This window comes from Balaenoptera ricei, chromosome 7 (assembly GCF_028023285.1).
Source record: "Balaenoptera ricei isolate mBalRic1 chromosome 7, mBalRic1.hap2, whole genome shotgun sequence".
NCBI classification, from domain to species: Eukaryota; Metazoa; Chordata; class Mammalia; order Artiodactyla; family Balaenopteridae; genus Balaenoptera; species Balaenoptera ricei.
In genome coordinates, this window is record NC_082645.1 from 114,369,329 (window position 1) to 114,383,234 (window position 13,906).

Below are 13,906 nucleotides of genomic sequence, written 5' to 3' on the forward strand. Positions count from 1 at the left end.
CCTCTTCAGTACACACAAACCATCTGTTAGTACCAATACTCTGGATCTTTGGAAGTGCCAACAGTCATTGAATCCCTGGCCTGCCAACTTCACCCACCTCTCAGTGGCTTCCTGCCAACTGTGTCTGCTCCTCCACATTGTATCCACCTTACCAACACTTGATGGACAGCCTGAGGCAGGGAGCCCAAGTATTTTCTAGCTTGTGGTACCTGGGAATGTCACAACTAATTGGCATTTACTCTACTAGGAAAGCTGTGAGAAAGAGAACCCAGCTCAAGAGAACCCAGCTCCCACCTCAGAAATCTGCACAACCCACAGGATAGCTAAAATAAAGACATGTAGGGACTTCCCTGGTGGTCCAGTGGTTAAGACTCCATGCTCCCAATGCAGGGGGCCTGGGTTCAATCCCTGGTCAGGGAAGTAGATCCCACATGCCACGACTAAAAACAAAACAAAACAAAAAGATCCCGCATGCCGCAACTAAAAGATCCTGCATGCTGCAGCTAAAGATCCCCCATGCTGCAACTAAAAAAAAAAAAAAAAAAGATCCCACATGCGCCAACGAAGATCCTGCATGCCGCAACTAAGACCCGGCACAGCCAAACAAACAAATAAATAAATAAACATTTTTTTTAAAAAATGATAACACCAAGTATCCACGAGGATGTGGAGTAGTGGGAACTCTCACTGCTGCAGGGAAGGCAAATTGGTGCAACCGCTTTGGAAAACTGATAGTGTTATGGACTGAATGTTTGTGTCCCCCTCAAATTCATATCTTGAAATCCTAACCCCTAATGTGATGATCTTAGGAGGCAGGGCCTTTGGGAGGTGATTAGGTCAAGGGTGGAGCCCTCATGAATGGGATTAGTGCCCATATAAAAGAGACCCCAGAGAGCACTCTCATCACCATGTGAGAATACTGCAGGAAGGCACCATCTGTGAACCAGGAAACGGGCCCTCTCTAGACACTGAGTCTGCCATCACCTTGATCTTGGATTTCCCAGAACAGTGAGAAATAAGTGTGTGTTGTTTAAACCACCCAGTCTATGATAGTTTTATTATAGCAGTCTGAACATAGTAAGACAGGCAGTATCTTTTAAAGTTGAATGTATGTACACACTTTGTGGCCCAGCAGTTCTGCTTCTGGGTATATACCTAACAGAAATGCATGCATGTGTTACAAAAAGAATGTGTAAGAATGTTCATTGCAATACTATGCAAAGTAGCCAAAAAACTAGAAGCTATTCAATACCGTCAGCTATAGGATGAACAAATAATTTGTGGTATGTTCACTCAGTGGGATGCAATACAACAATGAGAATGAACAAATGACAGCTCCACACACAAACATAATGATGAAGGAAACCAGACACGAGTAAACACTGTATGAGTCCATTTATATAAAGTTCCAAAACAAGCAAAGCTAGAAGTCAGGAGAGTGACTACCCTTGGGGGAAAAGGGCCCATCTGGTGAGGGAACTCCTAATGATTCTTGATCTGGGCACTGATGACACCGGTGTTGAGTTTGTGAAAAGGCATCAAGCTTTTCCTTTATGACTTGTGCGTGCACGCGCGCGTGTGTGTGTGTGTGTGTGTGTGTGTGTGTGTGTATAATACTTAAATAAAAATATGTTTTTATTTTGAAGCTTTTTGGGGAGTGACTTTTACTCCACTCTGGCTCCTTTTAGTATATATAACCAGCCTAATCAGGCAAAGGAGCCACATCAGAATCCAGGTACCTCACTCATAGCTTGGCCCTCCAGAGGACACAGCTCTGATATTTGTACATTGACTACACTTCATGTAACCTCAGGTTGGAGACATCCCATCCACACCTCCTGCCCCAAAATGCAGTTGGCTAAATCCAGCCTTTGGCCCAGGGCCTCTTAGGGAAGGAGGATAAGACTTTAAAATCCCTTTTATCTACAAAAACTATAACGTTATGGTGGAAAGAGAAATAGAAGTAGCAATCAGACCACATAAAGTGAATAAATGTGAAGCGTTCTCCCCATATGGATTCAAATATTTAAGAAATTTCGGCACAATTCGAGGTTTTTCTTAAGAGCAGGTGGCTTTCTCTTATCTAGCTCCGCACTCTCCTTTTATAGCCAGGAATTACGTTTCAAATTCAGAAAATGAGAAAAATAAAATTGGGTTAAATAACTAGGCCTGTTTCCTTTGCTCTTCTCTTTCCTTTGGTTTTGTGATTGTCATAGTTCTAGAATTTCTCTTTGGGAATGCAGAGTTGGGACTCTTCTCTTAAGCTCTGGAAATGGGGAGCTGAATGGAGGAAGGACCCCTATGCTCCCGAGCGGCTACAGGCTCCTGCTGCCCGGCACTGCCCCCAGCTTGGCATAGTGAATGGCGCCAGCCCACAGCCTTGGGCAGCAGCAGCTGTGCATTCTGATTCCTTTGAACCACTACTCTGACCTTCCTACTCATTTGTGTTTCTTCAAGGACAGTGTCCAGGAACTTTTCTGCTGTTTTCGCTTTACTTTGCCTGTAAAAGTCTTCTTGAAAGCTGGATGAGCTGCTTTCCCCTCCTCCAGGTTCTCTCTTTCTCATTTGGCGGAATCATTTCTCCCAACTTCATCAGACGAGGGAGGGAGTGTGTGTGTTGGGGGATGGGGGTGGGGATGCCGGTTGATTTCCCATCTACAGGGACTGTGGCATTGGTTTCTTTTCATTCAGTGTCGCTGACCTATAAGTATCTGATGTCAGAATTACAATCTAAGCTTGATTTGGGAAATTATCCCATAGATTAGTACAGTATACAGTGAAACAGATCTTGGGTCCAAATACCATCTTACTGTCCAAATATCATCATACTGTCTTTTAAATGAAATTCTTTTTGTTGGGATTTTACTCAAACTAATACGTATTTGGTTACTCTTATTAACAATAGGGTGTACTCAGGAGAAAAGATAAATCTATATATTGTCCATTTAAATCCTGTGGAAAAACACTCTTTTTGACAAAAGGTAGATAGCTATCAGGATAGGGGACAGCTGTCTGCCTGAATTTAGGCCTGTCCTCAGAAGGACACAACATCTAGCCAGTTAATATTTCCAAGCTATCTTCTCTGAGAGGAAAATACAATGTAACTGTTAAATTAAAGGTAATTTTTAAAAAATAAGTGAATAAGTTTTAAAAGTGAGAGAAAACCTAAATAGCTGAAACCTAAACCTAAATTTTCTGCCTGTTGGCCCAAGCACTCGTGTTATTTTAGGTGTGAAACAGCTCAAATGAAAGTTCGCCCATAAATCTCTACGATATTTTATTGGTACTGCTTTATAATAGAGATCAAAGATTGGGATTGGAAGCCCGTCTTAATGTGGAGTCCAAAGAGTTTTAAGATGTTCCTTTATGACCCCAGCATGTTGTCAGGGTGTTGATGTTTTGTTAATGTCAAACTGTGTAGCAAAGAATTGATCAAATTTGGAACTCATGGAAGGGTTGATATGAAAAAGAAAACTCTTTAAACAGAGATGTTGGCTGGCAAATGGATTATCTCCTTCCTTTAAGTTGTTTCAGCATGTGAGTGGGGAGCTAGCTGAGTGCACCTTATTGTTAAAACCTCAAAGTCCTCAGAGACCAGGAGCAAAACTCCCCAAGTTCTCTGGCTCTGACAGCCAGTGGGCACTGAGGGTGTGAGGGAGGTTTGGGAGCCAGCAAAGGCCTGGGCAGAAAGGGGCAGGGGGGCCCTGCAGCCCCTACGGGCACTGGAGAACCCCCAGTGGGTTGTTGGCGTCTGGCCTCCTTGAGCTGTTACAGCCCCTATGTCGCTGCTATTCCCTCCTGTTCCTTTCTGCCTGGATGATTGATCTCTCCCCTCTGTGGCCCTTTCCGCTGGTCACAGGGCTGTCCTGGCTAACCTGCTGCTGAACTTGGCCAGCTCGCCCGCTGTGGCTTTAGCAGATGTTTCTGCTCTCTGAGGCTAACATAAGATTTTAGTCCTGTTGGTACCCCCACCCAGCTGCCTTGGGCAATTTACCTAAATGGTCAGTTTCTCTCAGTTCTCCTAAGCCCGAATCCAGAATGCTTCGAAAGTCAGTGTCCTATCATCAGTGTCCTTTTTTTCCATGACCAGCTTTTAAGCTCTGTCCTCACCCAACTTTGATTCTGGCCCTGAAACATGCATGAGAAGCCTTAGCACCCTTTAAGCCCCTTTCCTTTTCTGCTACCTAAAGTGCTACCAGTCTTCATCCAGTGAGCATTTATTGAGTACCGGCTGTGTGCCAGGTGCCTGGTCTATAAAGATGAGAGAGATGGTGATCTTGCCCTGGAGAAATCAGGGGAGGCGGGCATGTAACAATTACTATACACTGGCCTACTTGTAGTTGCAGAAGTGCTCCAAGGTGAGGATGTATCACAGAGGAGAGAGAAGTTGTATCTGCCTGGATTGGTGGTGGGAGAGGAGCTTCTGCAAGAGCCAGGAAGCCTTCACAAAGCAATTGATTTTTGAGCAGTGTTTCTAATTTTGAGTAGAAAATTTCTAGGTAGACAAAAGTAGGTGGAGAGGGCATTCCAGGCAGAGGCTAGAAAAAGCATGGAACGTCCAAGGAACAGTATGTAGTTTGGAATTGCTGGGGTCTGAGCTGCAGGGGGAGCCAAGAGATGAAGTTACAAAGAGAGGCCTGGGGTGGCAGGCTAAGGAGCTTGGGTTTCATCTTGAGGTCAGGTAGAGAAGTGACATCATGTTCTTTGACTAAGATAGAAAATCACCTTAGCAGCTGTGTGGTTGAAGAATAGTGAGGCCAGAGATAGGAAAATTGTTATCAGTATCAGGGCCCTTTCCCTCAGTCATGGCCCCTTGAGGCTTTGAGTAACCACCCCAAAACAGACAGGGATCTTTGCTCACGGAATCTTAGGAGAGTAGACCAATATGGTGGTGTCCAACTGGAGACCCCAGGAGAACTAGAGTAATAGATGTCTTCAGCCTGGGGCCAGAATGGGCATCCTGAACAAGGAGCATTCACATTCACCCCCAGATTGCATCCCCTCCCAATCTAGCGATCCATATTGCACGGCAAAGAACAGGGCTAGGCACCTGGGAGAGCTTAGCTTCCCACTGGTATCTCTGCTGTCTCCTTGGAGATGGGGTCTGCAGGCCCTCTGCCGACTTCCTCTTGAGACCCCTTGGCCTTATTGAAGATGTTTGGGCCTTTCCTCATTAACAGGACAAGCAAAAAATCAAATTACTGAATTCAGCTCATCAAATATTGGGGAAGATAAGGGCAACGTGTCCTAATATAAATGGGATTGCAGATTGTCATTGGATGGAATTTAGTAAGAAGATGCAAAAGTCTGCAGAATAATAAGGAAATCTTAACCAGAATAATTTCAACTCTAGAACTGTGCTGCTGGTTTAGGAGACTTAGGATGTATCCCAAGAGAGACGAAGGTGTCCACACTTGAACAGTGGAAGAGGGAGAGGAAAAGACTCATTTGAGAGATTTAGAATGCAGAACCTACAGGACTGGGGAACTGATGGGGTGTAGCAGGGAGGGGAGTGACCCTCCTCCACTCGATCCGGTGATTTTCTCCATCACAGCTCAGCCGTGACTTGCAGAAGCAGGAAAGGCAGATTGTAAGAGTGGTTGTGGAGTCTGCAGAGTTAGAAAATGAGGGAGTTTGAGAACTTGGAAGGAACTGTCCACGTGGTCCACACTGAGTAGTGAAGCTGAGTGGGGGCCAGAAAAGCCATGACTGGGGAGAGCTATCCGGGGGTTGGGGAACGCGTAAGCATTCGCACGATGCTGGTGATGGCCAGCAGTTTCTCAACTGCCGGAGAGACCTTGCTTCTCTTTTCCAGTTATACATTGTGTTCTGCACTTAGGACCCTGCCTCGGAGTCTCTCCAGGCACCGTGGCAGATCTCACGTAGCTGATGAGGGTGCGGGGACCACTATGCTGTTGTCTAGGTGGATCTCCCTGAAATAACAGAGCTCGTATTTGAGGAAGCAGCTTATGGAGAGTGGCTGTTTGTCTCTCCAGTCCCCCTCCCATGGGGATCCCTGCTGTGCTGTGGACTTGACACAAGTGCCATGTGCCATGGGGCACAGTCCCAGTGACACCGGCAGAAATCTGGCCCAATTCATGAGAGGCCCTGACATGCCAAACCACAAATGTAATTGTAACATCTTCACTCCTTTTCTTTTGAGAAATAATAGTCTATTTACAAAACTATATGGACATAAAGATAAAGACTGTTTTCTCGGAATTCCATCTGAATCGTGCCCCAAGATCTAGTGAAAGATTATTAAAAGGAATGCCCTTTAAAAATTAGGCATAATTATACTACCCCAAAAGTTTTAACGTTTAGCTTTTTCATGAGCACTTGGATTCTTTGGCATCTGACCATTGCAGTGTGAATATTAAAATGTTTCCTTCTGTGTAAGACACAGGATATCAAGCAATGTTTATAACCTGGGCAGCAGCTGAGTGTACCAATAGTTTTAGGAGAGAATAGCCAAAACAGTTTATCTTGTACTTAAAATACTAGCTGCCTGTGAAATTCTTATGTAAAGATGTTTAAGTAGGAGTCTACCATGTATCAATATTTCATAAAATGTTTTATGTAATGGAATAAACAGTAAACATAGAAAAAATAGGTGATTTGTATTCTGGGTGAAAGTAAGTCATTCATTTGTAAACTAGAAGTGCCTGCTGTGTGTCAAGTGCTGGATAGAGAGAAACAGTCCTCATTCCTGAAGATTCCATGGTCTAGTGGAGAAGAGAGGCACATAAAGAAGCAATTAGGGTGAGTGTAAGAGCTGTAGAAGCTCTTACATGAGAGAGCAGGGAGGATGCAATGAGTGACTGTTCAGGACTGCCTCAAGTCCTTTTTGAAAGAACAGGGGCCGTGGGGAGGAAGTATACAAAACACAGTGAGTACTCCACCCAGGGGAATCTGGGTAAGTGTTTCAGAGATGCTGATGAGCTGAATCTTAAACGATGTACAAAGTTGGCAGAACATCCAAAAGTTGGCAAAACCTCCGGAAAGGTGCTCCAGAAAGAGAGAACAACATGTGCACGAACTGGAGCAGGAAGCAGGCCTTGGTGGCTCTGGTTACTGTGTGGGAGGGGGGCCCCAGGGCAAAGGCTGAAGGGAAGTCTGAGCCAGGGGACCAAAGGACCTGGCAGACCATGGGGTGGCCAGTGAGCTGGCTTTTATTGAGCATCTTCAATATTGTTTTACTAATAAGAGAACCAAGACTCAGAGAATTATACTAGGTCCCCCAAGTTGCACAGGAAATGGTGGGCCCAGGATTAGACCCCCAAGTCTGCCTGGCTTCAAAGCCTTTGCTGTTTTTCCTGAGATGTGCTGCTGATGAGTCTGGGTCTCACCCTTTTGGTTAATGGTCTTTAGACTTTTTTTTTTCTTTTTTTTTTAGTGGTAAAGGCCTTGTTTGCAAATAAAATCTTAACCCCAAACTCCAATATGTAAAAGTAGATCAGGTTGTATTTCATTAACATAAAGGTCTTCCATATTTAAATGTATAACAGTTAGGAGATCAAGTAATGAGAACAGTGGCTTTCTTTTTAATAAGCTCTTTTATTTTAAAATAAATTTAAATTTACAGAAAAGTTGCAAAGATAGTACAGAGAGGTCCCATATACCACACAGCCAGCTCTCCCCCTTGCTAACATCTTGCATTACCATGGTACATTTGTCATAACTAAGAAGTTGACATTGGAACATTGCTATTAACCAAATCCATACTTTATTTGGATTTCACCAGTTTTTCCACCAATTATCTTTCTGTTCCAGGGTTGAGTCCAGGGCACCACGTTGCATTTAGTTGCAATGACTTTCTTTGCACAAACACTAAAACGTGAAGTCAGGAAATATGTTACATTCTCAGATGTTCAGCTTTATGATTGAAAATAAGACACTGCCTTGAACCCTTAGAAGAAATACTAATGATCTGTAAAAAAAGGTACTAAGCCCTGGACTACAGGCATGCAAGTAAGAACAGCCTGCTACCGAAATGCGGTTGGTATAATTATCTGATAATGCAGCCCAGAGAAGAATCCAGCAGTGCACACCCAACAGACTCAGTTTATTCTGTCTTATTCAGCTTGGGCTGTCACACAGTATACCATAGACTGGGCAGTTTAAATAACAGACATTTTTTTTTTTTCTACAGTTCTGGAGGCTAGAAGTCCCAGATGAAGGTGCTGGCCAATTCAGTTCCTAGTGAGGACTCTCTTCCTGGCATGTAGAGGGCTGTGTCCTCACGTGGCCTTTTTTCTGTGTGTGTGCAGGGCAGGGAGGGGGGAGTTAATCTCTCTATTTATCAGATCAGGGCCACACCCTTATGACCTCATTTAACCTTAATTACCACCAAAAGACCCCACCTCCAAATACAGTCACGTTGAGGGTCAGGGCTTCAACGTAGGAATTTGGGGGGTGGGGGAGGGACAGAGTTCAGTCCATAGCCTAGTCCAAAGGCTGAAATTATGTGAAATCTTTACAGTTCAATCATGGTATTAAAATTTCCTCCATTTCGTACAGTATGTTTATGCAGGTAAATATGTGTTACTTTGTAAAACACTTGATACATGCAAGAAAATGTTAAATATTTAGATCCCATTTGAATACTCATTAAATAAATTAACAGAGAATATAGTGTCATCTGAACAAACGATGCAAAAGCAATGGCAAGAAAAAGTTTTCAAAAGTAGTTGCCTTATAAAAGCTGTTACCAGAAGTCTTCAGGTAGTCGTTAGGTTTTACATACAAAAGATACAGCATCCTTCAGAATAATGCCAAGTAATGCCATATAATTATTAGCTGTTTGTTACTGGTGTGGGCTGTGAGTTCTAGAACTTATTTTTCCTTACCGAAGGTTGTTTACTGTACTGAAACAGAATACAAGTCCAGATACCTCACACGGAGTAGGACACCACTGGGGTTTGTTTTGTTTTTGCTGATAAAGAAACTTAACTAGCTAACTTCACCTCAGCTAGTGCATAGCTGCTGCTCTGTTACTTCAAAATTACTTAGCAGAGTGTTAGAAAGTGTTGCTTGACACTGCAAATCCAGGAGGTCCACAGTAAGTGCGTTGGATAAATGTCTGTTAATGCTGCCGTTTTTAGTTTGGGAGATGGGGGTGAATGATGATGCCATTAATCAAGAAAAACATGGAAGAAGGAATAGATTTAAAGGTAGGAGGGAGGGAGCCTGAAGTAGCTTCAGGACATCCAGGTAGATTTACTCATTTTGTCTTTGGAATTTTAGAGTAAACAAATAACATTCCAGGATAGCTATAAGTCATGATTTGAAAATAAGTTGAAGAGGATTTCCTCTTTTTTTTTTTTTTAATTTAAGAGAGTATACCATTGAATCAGTGTATAATGGAATAGAAAATTAATAAAAGGAAGAAATAATTTGGGCTTAAAAAACTGCAAAGTGAGTGACTAGTAGACCGCAGTGTTCATCTAGGGAATCTGGATTTGTGAATCTTTCAGTGATTATTTTTTCTTCCAGTTTTATTGAGATATTGATATAATTGAAATATCGAACTAAGTTCAGGGTGTCCAGCATAATGATTTGACTTACATATATTATGAATGATTCTCACAGTACGTTTAGTGAGCATCCGTCATCTCATACAGATCCAGCATTAAAGAAATAGAAAAAGTATTTCCTTCCTGTGACAAGAACTCTTAGGATTTACTCTCTTAACAGCTTTCATAGATAACGCAGTGTTCATTATATTTATCACGTTGCACATTACATCCCTAGTATTTATTTATCTTATAACTGGAAGTTTGTACCTTTTCACTACCTTCAGCAATCCCCCTCCCCCCAAATCAGTGATTTTTTTTAAATAAATTTATTTATTTTATTTATTTATTTTTGGCTGCGTTGGGTCTTCATTGCTGTGCACAGGCTTTCTCTAGTTTTGGTGAGCAGGCGTACTCTTTGTTGCAGTGCGTCGGCTTCTCATTGCAGTGGCTTAGGCTCTAGGCACTTGTGCTTCAGTAGTTGTGGCACGCAGGCTTCAGTAGTTGTGGCTCGCGGGCTCTAGAGCGCAGGCTCAGTAGTTGTGGTGCATGGGCTTAGTTGCTCCACGGCATGTGGGATCTTCCTGGACCAGGGCTCGAACCCATGTCCCCTGCATTGGCAGGCGGATTCTTAACCACTGCGCCACCAGGGAAGTCCCCAGTGATATTTTATCAGAGTATTCTGTTAATGTTCCAACATGTGATTTGGTCAATTGTGGTATTTTCAATTACTGAAGCATTGATTCAGCAGTTTCAGTCTGATGAAACCATGTCACAAGTTTACACTCAGCCCTTGGGTTCTTTTATTTTCCCCAGCTTTATTGAGGAATCATTGGCAAATATAATTGTGTAAGTTTAGAGTGTATGATGTGATGATTTGATATACATGTACATTGTGAAATGATTGCCATGATCAAGATAATTAACACGTCCATCACCTCACATAGTTAACTCTTATTGTGTCTGTGGTTAGAATGCTTAAGATTTACCTCAGCAAATTTCAAGTATACAATACCCTGTTATTAACTACAGTCCCATGCTGTACCTTAGATCCTCAGACATTATTCATCTTATAACTGAAAGTATGTAAAAGTATTTGACCTCTACCTTCCCATTCTCCCTCTCCCCAGCCCCTGGCAACTACCATTCTACTCTCTGTTTCTATGAAATCGGCTTTTTTTTAAATAAAAGATTCCACACATAAGTGATACATACAGCATTTGTGTTCTCTGTCAGGCTTGTTTCACTTAGCATAATGCCCTCCAGGTTCATCCATGTTGTCACAAATGGCAGGATTTCCTTCTTTTTATGGCTGAATAATATTTCAGTGTGTCTGTGTGTGTGTGTGTGTATCACATTTTCTTTATCCATTCAACTGTCAACAGACACTTAGGCTGTTTCCATGTCTTGGCTCTTGCGAATAATGCTGCAGTGAACATGGGAGTGCAGATATCTCCTCAAAGTACCAATTCCATTTCTTTTGGATACACGCCAGTACTGTTTTCTATAATGGCTGTACCAATTTACATTCCCCCCAGTAACGTACAAGGGTTCCCTTTTCTGCACAACCTCACTAACGTTTGTTATCTCTTGTCTTTTTGATAATAGCCATCCTAACAGATGAGAGGTGATATAGAAATTAAGAAAGCAGTCACACTCACAAAAGCATCGAAAACAATAAAATACTTGGGAATTTAACCAAGGAGGTAAAATACCTATACATTGAAAACTTTAAGACATTGATGCGAAAATTGGTGAAGACACAAATAAGTAGGAAGATACCCTGTGTTACTGGATTGGAAGAATTAATATCATTTAATTGCCCATACCACCCAAAGTGATCTATAGATTCAGTGTAATCGCTATAAAAATTCCAATAGCATTTTTCACAAAAATAGAAAAAACTCTCCTAAAATTCATATGGAATTCACAAAAGACCCTGAATAGCCAAAGCAATCTTGAGAAAGAAGAACAGAACTGGAGGCATCACACTTCTGATTTCAAACTCGATTACAAAGGTATAATAATCAACACAGTATAGTATTAGCATAAAAACAGACACATAGACCAATGGAACAGAATAGACAGCCCAGAAATAAACCCATGTATGTATGGCCAACTAATCTTTGACAAGGGTGCCAAGATGGGGAAATAATTGTCTCTTCAATAAATGGTGTTGAGAAAACTGGATAGCCACATGCAAAAGGATGAAACTGGACCCCTAACTTACAACATGCACAAAAATTAACGCAAAATGAGTTAAAGACTTAAATGTAAGACATTGGGTTCTTAAGTGTACAGTTACCTGGGATAGTTATATCCACAAGTACAAGTCATTCTTGAGTCTAGAGCTTTAGTTTTAGTGTATAGTTTTTTTTTTTTTCCACCACATCTCAGTTTATGTTAATGAGGTGACTCTTTTTTTTTTTTTTTTTTTAATTTATTTATTTATTTTTGGCTGTGTTGGGTCTTCGTTTCTGTGCGAGGGCTTTCTCTAGTTGTGGCGAGCGGGGGCCACTCTTCATCGCGGTGCGCGGGCCTCTCACTGTCGCGGCCTCTCTTGTTGCGGAGCACAGGCTCCAGACGCGCAGGCTCAGTAGTTGTGGCTCACGGGCCTAGTTGCTCTGCGGCATGTGGGATGTTCCCAGACCAGGGCTCGAGCCCGTGTCCCCTGCATCGGCAGGCAGATTCTCAACCACTGCGCCACCAGGGAAGCCCAGTGTATAGTTATTTTTATAGTTTTTTTTTCAGTTTTAGTGTTTAGTTATTTTTCATTGCTATCATGTATTTTTCCCTCCATTACCAGTTCTTCTCACCTTTCACATTCACATTCCCATTTGACCCTAAAGGCTTATGGAAGATTATCAGATAGTGTGGTCTTTCTGCTGAATCTTCAGGGAAAAGAGTTTCCTCCGTGTTCAGCTCACTCTGGAAGCTCAAGCTGTTCACCAAAACTCTGCCCCCTGAGGTGCTTCTGAGCCTGTGGTTAGCTCCTGCGGATTGGAAACAGCTGCTCATGGCCTGTTCTGTGTTTGCAGGTTGTCCCCATGCTTCCCAGGCTGCTGTGTGAGGAACTGTGCAGCCTCAACCCCATGACCGACAAGCTGACCTTCTCTGTGATCTGGACGCTAACTCCGAAGGGCAAGGTAACAACTTACATGCGTGTCCATTCCATTCAGTGAGTCCCTGTTCAGCAACACTGTGCCTCTGGTGCTGGGCTGGAGCCCCGTGGTGGTAGGATGAGGGCAGTGTAGGGGCAGTGCCAGAGAGGAGAACATAGGGGAAGAGCTCTCGGTCCATTTAGAAGGCTGAGCCTCAGCAGTTTTCAGTGTATCATGTGAAGGAAGAACGAGTGTAAGCAGAGTCACATGGGGGAGGCCTCGTGCAGGAGAGGGTGTACATGAAGGGGCGTGTGGATGGCATTGGCCGGGTGGATGGGCCTGGGCTGTGGTTAGGAGAGCAGGCCATTGTGTGAAGGAGGACATTTGGGGAAAGGGTGGTGAGTTTGAGTAGGTGAGGTAGACCCAAACCATGGGGACCCTCAAATGCCAGTTGCAAATGAATTGTAGGTGTTAGGTTTTCTCTGAAGTGTCATGAGAAAGGTGACATTTTAGAAAGATGAGTGCTGCGTCATTGTGCTGTTTGAAGATGAATGAAGTTTGCACAAGGTAGTGCTGTAATCAGGGCACAAGGTGATGAAACCATGGACTGAGAACAGAGAGGAGAATAATGTCAGCGGCCATTCCCTAAATATAGGGAATAAATGAGACAGATAAGTGAAAGATGACTCCAGAAAAAACTAGTCCCCTCCCGCAAAACAGAAACAACTCTAAACTTCTGAAAATAGGGTAATGATTGGGTAAGCTATGGTAGCGACTCAGTGGAATGTTGTACAATTACTAAAGTTGTTACAAAGACCGTGTAAGAACATGGGAAAAGTTTATGCTGTAATATTAAATGGAAGTTTAAAAAAAAAAGATATTTAATTATAAAGAGGTTCCAAATAAAGATGGAGGATCAAATACCCACATTTACTTTCATTCCCTCCCAAAACCTCACTAAAACAACAGTGAAGAGATTTTTTTTTAAAAGACATAAACCCACAAGGACAAAGAGAATGGGAGAGGAGACAACAGCAACAAAAATTTGGAAGCTGAGAAGCAGATGGATGAGTGGTAACTGACTTAGCAGTCCTGAGAGAGCTGAGTCCTGAGCCAACACCAGAGAAAGCCAAGAAACAACCCAGTTTACACAGCAGAATCCTAAAGAAGTTCAGAAATTGACAGCAGCAGGTAACTCTGTAAAGTGGGGGAAGAGGTGGGTGAAGAAGAGACTAACTGTATTGGTTGAAAATTTATTTAAAAAGATTGCCCCTTCCATAACGTAGTAGA

General features: G+C 42.7%; 1 protein-coding gene across 7 annotated transcripts in view; it reads left to right on the forward strand.

Annotated features, from left to right (window-relative positions):
- DIS3L2 (DIS3 like 3'-5' exoribonuclease 2) overlaps positions 1–13,906 on the forward strand; it is a 371,579-nt gene that overhangs the window by 264,234 nt on the left and 93,439 nt on the right. For all 7 annotated transcript variants that reach the window (XM_059928940.1, XM_059928939.1, XM_059928944.1 and 4 more), the window contains one exon: positions 12,554–12,661. In XM_059928940.1, coding sequence (XP_059784923.1) covers positions 12,554–12,661 — 108 coding nt within the window. The remainder of the gene's footprint in view (positions 1–12,553; positions 12,662–13,906) is intronic.